Consider the following 9770-nt stretch of genomic DNA (forward strand, 5'->3'; position numbering starts at 1 on the left):
ATAATTATTATATTACATATAGTGATGCCTTGTATAATAAGTAGACTTAGTATTGAGTAGCTGTTCTGGTAGATCGAAATATCGAATGCCTTGTAGAAATTTGTTTGAGCCCGTTCCTCGTTCTATGTCCACTTACTAAGACGTGCGACTGGCACGGCCAATAACAACCATTTCAACTGGTCTGTGGCGTCATGTAGAAGCGACCAGCAGTGATCAACTAGAAGGAAAATCAATAAACAAATTTATAAAACACAACTTTTATTCTCTGGAATACAATTTATTCTACATGCCTTGTGACAGAAAAAAATGAATTACTGGCTAACATCCCAAAACGTGACATATTATTATCACTTATACACGCTTTGTGACAAAAAACTACTTACATTGTCCGCAACATCATAAGCACTCTCCACACATCGACCTAAAGCTACACCAGATACATAGTTTCCACCAAGAAACATACCTCCAAATCCGACATATTTAAGAGCACTTTTTGCAGCATCTAAAATGTCAAAATGACCAATTAGAAACTGCGGGATCGCACGAGGCCATACTTTGACCCCCAAAGTCAACGGATCTCCTGCATTCGGGTTTATCAGCATTTTCCTTAGGTCTTGGTCAACTGCTTCCACTATTTGACTTTCAGTCTGATATAGAATATATACAAGTTATATCATCAATCAAAATAGATAAAACAAATTTCAAACTAAAGACTAGTTTGCTAGTTTGTTTGGCGATTTAAACTTGGTGCTTTCATTTTCTTAAAGTCATCAATATGTATGTATTTCTTTAAAATGATAAATATGGTTCATTATTATAAACTTGGAGTTATTTACGCCAGGTTTGGGTATTAAGGTTAAGAAACATATTTGGGTACTATGTTTTATTTTTTGTAACACACTTAGGTAGTAACACTAATAAAAGTCAAAACTTAACTGAGAAGCCCCTCACATGTCTATGTGAAGGTATTTTCATCATTTTTTTATTGAATTGCCCAAATTAATCAACTTTTTAGATAAATACCCCTTTTAAAAATCCCTGCTTGTGTTCATCACAATTCCAACAATCATTCCAGAACTAATCAAGAACTAATCAGGCGCCAATTACGATCGTAACATGTGGTTGATTCGAAGGAATGATTTCAAATATAACATAATCGAAAAGTTAATTTTTATGTTAATTTCTTTGTGTGATTTCATTAAAAGATGACGAAGATAATGATATTTTGTTTCAAAGATTTATCCAAAAAGTTTTTGTCTTCGTCTTCCTTTAATGTAATCGCAATTCGCACAAAGAAATTTACAAAAAAAGCTGAGTATAATTGCGATATATATCGTAATCGAAATGAAAATCATCCGTTCGGATTAACCACATATTTAACTGGCACTTGATTAGTTCTTGAATGACGGTTGAAATTGTGATGAATACGAGCATGTATTTGTAAAAGGGGTAATTATCTAAAAATTTGATTTATTTGGGCAATTCAATTTAAAAATTGCAAAAATATCCTCTATTGATAGGCATGTGAGGAGCTTCTCGGTTAAGTTTTAACGCTCGTTAGAGTTAGTACTTAGTACTTAAGTGTGTTACCAAAAATAAAGCATAGTACCCAAACCTGTTACTTAAAAACCTTAATACCCAAACTTGTTACTTTTTAAAAACCCCAAGCATTAACGACGTAATTAACTCATAAATTTATAATGCATATATACAAACTACATAATTCAAAAATAAAAAAGAAATATAAAAACAATAAAGGTGAAATGTCCGGTTTGGTTGACACGGCCGGTTCCAAGTTTCAAGCTGAACCGGACCGAACCGTTAAAACAACCAAAAAGCGAAAACCAAACCGAATTGTTTGGATATCAAACCTGCCGACTTATTTTGATTTTGAGCGGTTCGGTTAGTTTTAAACGGTTTATTAACACCCGATTCTAAACCAACACCAAACCCTCACAACATTATACGGTTCCCGGTTACGATATTTTCAATTCAGTTTCATTTTGGTGAGGTCTAGTGTTGAACAATCATTGCAACCCTAAAAGTTACCGACACGCCAGCTGCCACAGCATCATTTTGAACCCAAATTTTTTTAAACTTGTTACCTTAATCAAAGCAGTTAAAGCTTTTAATGGTTTTTTATTGCCATAAAAAAAATATCGGCTACCTTTTCTAATATACCAGGATTTGTAGCCCCTCCAATGTAGTTCAGGAGTAAAACCCTTCTGGGTGGGGCCCGGTTAGGGAAAAGGGATGAGCTGTAAATGGTACCTAAAGATTTCAATAACAAACAAATTGAAAAATAAATATAGAGGGCAAGAAGTGATTTATGTAGAGAAGTGAAATGAAAGTTGACCTAAAGTTTCGACGCCTTGACTACGTGGATGTAATTGACCGAAACCCTTGAGTTGACCATCAATCAAACGGTCAGCACGAATTGCCTCTTTTGGATAGGAAACAGATACAGCTGCAACTGGAGGATAATAGAATTTTGACAAAGCATCTGCTGCTCCTGACTGAAACAAAAAATAATGCATTTTAATATTATTATCATTTCTAGAAAGAAGTGACTTAAGTGTTAGGAGACCCGGCATATTTTTCTTTTTCTTTAAAATAAAATTATAATAATGTTACATCTACTTGACTACTTGTTATCTTTAAAAATAACAAACCATATAACTTTTGCATTTTAATAATCGACTGTAAATTAGGAGCAGAATAGAAAACAACTTACATCTATTACTGATTTTAGTAACCAAGTTACATATCAATTTGTTTGTTAATTTTCAAAAACTCTCATCTTATTTGTCAATTTGGTGGTATGCCAGGTGACATCTGATGTGATCTATTTTAGAACACAATTAAATAAAAGCATCTCAATTATATTATAAATAAAATTATTCACATAAGCATTTGCTTAATATGATCTGGCCGTTGACATGGCATCAACCATGCCACATCAGCAATTAGGTATAAGCAGTTCAAATGAGGTTGGTTGCTAAAAGAAGTGGCAAGCTGTAAGTTGGTTTACTCCAACAAAAATTAAAATAAATGGGCATTAATATATAATCACATTAAATTCCAATGTTTTTCAAACTTTTTACTTAAGTTTGACATACCGAAAGAGGGCGTAACAAGTCACTTGCAACGTAGGATGGAACAGTCATGACAACTGTTTTAGTCTCCACATTTATAACTCCATTTGGTGTTTCATATGTCAATTTGTACCCTTTATTCTTCAATTTTGAAATACTTACTAGTTTCCATGACAACTTCACTTTGTTACCCAACCTACAAGCATGCATATGATATTATTATTCATAAGAATTTATAACATCTAGAAGAAAAACTACAAGAAATGGAAACAAACTTTAACCAAAATGACAAACAAGATGCCATGTCATAAAAAGAATTACCAAATGCCAGATGACATCTTACACACTAGAATGACATAAGATGCCATGTCAGCAACTTGTTGAAAAATTTCCAAAAAATTACCTGCTACCAGCTGAATAGGTCATTAATGAATGAAGATTACCTTTCTGAGATTGCATTAGGCAGCATTTGTTGTCCTTTCCTAAAAGATCCAACTGTTTGCCCCTTTGGTTTTGGTAATCTCCTGTCAGGTTCCACATATATTTAAGAATAGAACAAAATGGTTTTGGGTCATTATGCGGATTTATGTATCATTTGGGTTAATATGTCAACTTGTAAAAAGGTTTGTCCTGTTTTAGTCATTAATAAAGTGGCCAATACTTCCCAAGCTTCACTTATCGAGCTTGAGCCAGCTCACAAGCCCAAACGAGCCTTTATTTATATAATTTTACTTATATATTTATCATTTGGGTAAATAACTTAATATGTCAGCTTTAAAAAGTTAATAATTTATATTTTTATGATAAAAATAAATAAACAGTATATAAAATGTTATATATAAATATTATAATTATAAATGCATATGCAAAACAACTATAAATGTTATAAATTAATCAATATATAATAAGCGTGTCGATCCCGAGAGGAGCTCGAGCTTAAAAAACTTCTCAATAGCTCAAGCTTTAATAAGCGAACTCGAGCTCGACCTCTCGTAAATTAAACGAGCTCTCGGCTCGGCTCGTTTACATAAACAATGGCTAAAACAGGATCGAGCTCGGGCTTGGCTCGTTTAAACCCCTACAAATGTATATTATGAAAAATAATATTTAACAGAAAGGTAAAAGAAGGCCAATTACAGAGCATTACGGGTCTCTCGGAGGTTTGGTGCTATTACTTTTGTTCTGGATTGCTTTAATAGCTCCACCAATAATGCTACCACCATTTTGTTCCAGCTTCCAAACCTTTCCAAATGCTGCTTTCATACTAAGTTTTGATGGATCACCAGCATAAACACCTGAAATATCACAATTTCACATTTTACCACCTCTAACCTAAACAGGGTAAATAATGTACTTTTATAAAAAGATAGCATTGGTCCGGTTTCTACTTTTGGTACCAGAAGAAACCATCAAAGCTTCAAAAAGTTTGATTTTATGTAACCAACTTCCAAAAATTCAAACCTTAACTGGTCAAGATTAGGAGTGTAAACGAGTCAAGCCACCCATGAGCTACTCGAGATTGGGTCACTAAAAGCTCGATTTGAGCCGAGCTTACATGAGCTCGAGCTATACTTCACGTATCGAGTTCTAACTGGCATGCAAACCTATTATTTATGCAATTTTTATTTAATATATTAATATATATTTATATAATAATTACTATTATATATTAAACTACAATACTAATAACTAACCCATATATATATTATATTTTATATATAACAGCTACAAATAAAAATATAAAAAAAATAAAAAGGTATATAAATTAATTAATAAACAATAAGCCAGTCAAGCTTGAAATACTACTCACGGGCAGAGCTCGAAACGAGCCGGGTTCTAGCTCAGGCTCTTGTAAGTTAAAAGAGCCGAGCTCGGACTCAACTCAATCATTATCCTGCATGGTGATCAACTCATCAACATGAAACACTTTATTTGAGCCAACTTCCTGGATTTGTAGATCTCGCCAAACTGAACCATCTTGTCTTTTGCACAAGTCCCTATATGGTTTATAACAGGCCCCATGAGCATGTTTCCAACGCGAATCTGGAGCACTTCACAAATTGGGCTTCAAAGGATCCAAAACAGATCCTTCACTCTTTATTCACTCATCTGCAAGCACTCGTTTATACATCCTTGTATATGTTGACGACATCATCGTGACAAGCAACAGTTCGGCAGCCATTGATCGCATAGTCAGAAATCTGAGTTACACTTGCAGTGCAAGACATGGGCACTCTCCCTTACTTCTTGGGTATTTAAGTTACTTCAAAAGGATTTGATTTGGTTCTCTCTCTGAGGAAGTATATAATGGAGCTTTTATACAAGGCTGGTCTTTCACAATCAAAACCTGTTCACTCGCCTTGCTCCAGTTCTGCTAATCTGGCATTCTGGCCCTTGGTAACAGTCCACCTTCTGACAATCCGATAAGATATCGACTGGTTGTCGGGGCTCTGCAGTATCTCACCCTGAAACAACCTGACATAACGTTTGCAGTAAACAAAGTCTGTCAATTTATGCACTCACCCACAGAAAGCCGCCGATGGGTTTAAAGAATACTCAGGCAACTACAGGGAAGCTTGAATCATGGTCTTCTAATTCAGTGGGATTCTGGATCCATGTTGCATGTCTATACAGATGCTTATCACCGGTCTCGTACAGCTTTCTCCGATGCGGATTGAGCATGTTGTCCAGATGAACAATAATCCACCGGGGGTTTTGCCATCTATCTCAGTTCAAATCATGTCACCTGGACAGCTAGGAAACAATGAACAGTGTCTCGGTCATCAACTGAATCTAAATACAAAGCGTTAGTAGCGGAGGCAATTGCCGAACTCACTTGGCTTGAAGCCCTTCTAAGTGAACTTGACGTCCTAGTAAAGTCTATTCCTATCTTATGGTGTGACAACTTAGGAGCCACATACTTATCAGCAAATCCTATTTTCCATGCTCGTAAAAAACAAGTAGAGATTGATTCTCATTTTGCAAATGGCCAGATTGTTGACGCTTTTACAAAGCCACTGCCTTCAGAAAGATTTGTGACTTTATGGGACAAGCTACAGCTCACTACCCAGCCTTAGATTGCGAGGGAATATTAGACTGAATATGAATAGCTAAAGTTTTGAAAAGTCTCTTAGAGTTACAATTTATGTTTTTTCTATATTATATTATCCCTTTTTAATCATCATTATTCACAACAATACAATCACGATACCAAGATTAACTTGTGTGTAATTAAATTACAAAAATTTTAAGAATAACGAGCCGGCTTGACAAGCCAGGCTAGAGCCCAACATTTTAGCTTGTTAAGATAAATGGGCATAGCATAACCTGGTTCTATTAAGCGAACAAGATATTACCTGAGCAAAATGGTTCTATCAAGCGTTCAAAAACTTCATCCCCAAGATTCCACCGAACAAATTCTTCAACGGATTCCTCGCGATCCTGTAAAACTTCATCAAAATCTAGAAAAGATAGTGATAAATGATTTAAAGACACATGAATAACGGAGGTACAGACTGGCGGTGGAGGGCGGAGGCCCAGAGCACCAAATCCCGCTCTGAGTTTTCCAGGAAAGCTCATTAGATCAAAGAAAGGCAAATCAGTTGGACTCGAAGGTACCGGCTTCAAACCACCACCCCATAACACAAATCGAGGTGAAGTGGGGTCCCCTAAAACCAAATCATCCTTCAACCCACTATCCACCTGTCATGCAAAAATGATATTGATGTAAGTACGTTAATTCCACTTACATTCACCACTAACCGTTTGTTTATCCCATTAACAAACAAACAAACATAAACGCAGAACCTAGTTCATTTAAAACCCTAATAACTATTATATAATCATGACATACATTATACATACCACCATCGTGAGCATGGGATCAGACGGCTGGAAGCTATTGGGACCTTCTTCCCAAAGGTATCCATCTCTCTCAACCGTCGATATGTTTCCCCCAACCCTATCCCTGGCCTCCGTCACGATGACGTCAGCGGACACGTCAGCGTGCTTGGTGGCTAACGCTTGCGCAATGCAGAGGCCGCTGATTCCTGCGCCGACGATCACGCAGTCCAGCAACGGCTGAGAAGCGGAGTCGGTGGAGACTGGAGGAGAAGTTTGGGAGTCCTTGGCTATTGAGCAACGGAATCTCAATCTCAATCTGTTGGTTTGTGTCGACGGACGCCGTGCCGGAAGTGGCGGTGGTTGTGGTGTACGGACGGGAGGTAGGTAAGAGATGACATCTTATTATTATTGGGCGAAATGATATTATTCTTATCATCCTTGATCTTTTCAATCTGTTACCCTCGTTGACTTTCCAATGCTCAACAATATAAAGGGAGGGAGATTTAAAACAATTCAACAAAATAATAAAAAAACTATAACTCAAAATCTTTAAAAAGGAACGATTAAATCCGAATGGCACCGTTGAAAAAGATAGTATTGCTGACCAATGTTTTAAAAACTGGTATTTTACTTGTAACGGATTTTGCTAAAAAATGGTACAACCGGTTGAACCGGGTTATACCAGAAGGTTCAACCGGTTGAATAGTTTATCTTATAATTTCCTACAAATATAACTTCAATCCAAAAATAAATGATTCCATAACAAACAGTAATCAAAAAGTTAATCCATATCAAAACGAATAATGCAAAAGCACTCAATTTTTATAAAAATAATTCTAAGTTTATACGTTTCAATGTTAATTGTTGGGTTAAAAGTAATGTTGAAAAAATGTGGGCCGTAAATATCAAAAATTTCTCTGACATGGAACCGGTTTGCCGGTAAAAACTGGTATTTTAGACAAAAACCGCCAATACGATGTTCTAGCAAACCGGCCAAAAATACCGGATTGAAAATACCGGCATGTTGTGCGAAATCCAGTTTAACCGGTTCAACCGGCCGGTTTGAACCGGTTTTTAAAACACTGTTGCTGCCACAATTGATACGATAAATAAAAAATCCAAATTTAAAAGTTTAAACTCATTCAATACCAAAAAGGTTCAATATCATTGACAACGAACATAAATAAAGTTGTTTCACTCAAAAGAAATTATTTAAGTTCCTCATTTTCCAAATTAAGACTTTTACTTTTACTCTCTTATCACACGTTCCCCGGATTCCCTTGAGTACCTGTAACAAATTAAAGAAAACACAAAACAAAGAAACACGGATGAGCCAAAAATTGCCCAGTAACGGAGGAAAATAGCAGTAACAAACGGTGTATGCAATACAATAAACGATCACAGGAGAAACAAGTACAGTCTGTGAGCCGATAACACTAGCAATACGCTGAACGATCAGTTATGAATCAGTACAATAACAATATATTGGAAATACCCATGTGAGCCAGTAACAGTAACAGTATGTACATTAGTTGCAGACTAATGCACCAATAATTAAGTGAGATAGGAATGTGGACACACACACCTAACCATCTCACTCCAGTAACATTTTACCTAGGATCGATCCATACGCCTCTCAGTAATCAGTATATGCTCTCATCGCACAATCGCACAACAAAATAGAGACGCTGTGGATTAATCGCTCCGCCACAGATAGAGCACGTCAAAGGTGCCTCGATTGATGCCCTACGTCCCCATAGGTGGATAAATGCTCGGGTATTGAGGTCAAATAAATTACGATAACAATGATCAATATCAATATAATATGTCTCAATAACAATCAATCAATGTACAATGGACTATTAGGAACATGCGACAATGAGTGCAATAAAATATTATATATCGCATGCATGACAATATAACAATAACAATTTGCAATAAATAAAGAGCGAAACTATTTAATAATGGTGACAAGATACTATGAATCAACTCAATAATTATAACGCGATCAATAACCCAAGAACTCACATACTATGATAGCGAAGACACGGTATGGCGCTACAAGTGCAAGACCACAAAGTCCGTACACTATGAGAATGATGAAAAACAATATTTACGCTACAAGTAAAAGACCACAAAATCCGTACATTGCAAGAACGGTGAAAATAATATAAAGCTAAAAGAAGAGAAACACGGAATCCGTACCTTTTAAGCGAAATAGCGGTAACCGTAAGCTTGAATTATATGTCGCGGGGACCTATAATATTATTGTAATTTAGATTATGCTTTGATATCCATGTACACTTTATTTATTTGGTAATGTTCTCTGTATACGTATATAATAGTCTTATTATAATTACTATTTCCCCAATTTCATTAATATATACTACATACTTTAGTAGTTATTTCATATTCATAAAATTGTTTACGTTGAATTCCAATTATATATATTAGTACTAAAACTATTATACAAGCTTCTCAACATAACTTAAATAGGTAATTCCACTTTTATTGATATAATTTAATATTGGCTTTGGATTCATAAACAGTAAATAAATAAGAATAAAAGCAACATATTAAAGTTGGCATTCTTATTTCAGACTTCAGATTTGGTTTCGAACATATATATATATATCTTAAAACATATGTTTTGTTTTTGTTCTTTAAACCCATTAGCCAAGAGTTGTTAAGCCGGTCCTTTGTTAACTGATATACGAAACAATTATAGATCGATATGGCCATATGGGTTTACCTTCTACTGCGATTCAGTTGGAAGGTCGACTCGAGATGTGATAGCGTCGGTGATTCCCGGCAACAACAGGTTACGGTAGC

At 35.6% G+C, this 9770-nt stretch overlaps 1 protein-coding gene across 1 annotated transcript; it reads right to left on the reverse strand.

Annotated features, from left to right (window-relative positions):
- Window positions 1–155: 155 nt before the first annotated feature.
- LOC143548749 (protoporphyrinogen oxidase 1, chloroplastic-like) lies at window positions 156–7961 on the reverse strand. The gene is made up of 11 exons (XM_077039839.1): window positions 7956–7961; window positions 7398–7416; window positions 6960–7336; window positions 6612–6797; window positions 6452–6536; window positions 4243–4390; window positions 3539–3619; window positions 3120–3291; window positions 2357–2516; window positions 2168–2271; window positions 156–647 (listed from the first exon to the last, which is right to left on the reverse strand). Exons 1-11 carry the CDS (start codon window positions 7959–7961, stop codon window positions 348–350), a joined length of 1638 nt encoding a protein of 545 aa, XP_076895954.1. The 3' UTR covers window positions 156–347.
- Between the last annotated feature and the right edge of the window lie 1809 nt (window positions 7962–9770).

The sequence above is a fragment of the Bidens hawaiensis genome, unplaced genomic scaffold (genome assembly GCF_021521415.1).
Source record: "Bidens hawaiensis isolate Kalapana, Puna unplaced genomic scaffold, B.hawaiensis_p1.1 tig00015249_1, whole genome shotgun sequence".
Classification (NCBI taxonomy): domain Eukaryota; kingdom Viridiplantae; phylum Streptophyta; class Magnoliopsida; order Asterales; family Asteraceae; genus Bidens; species Bidens hawaiensis.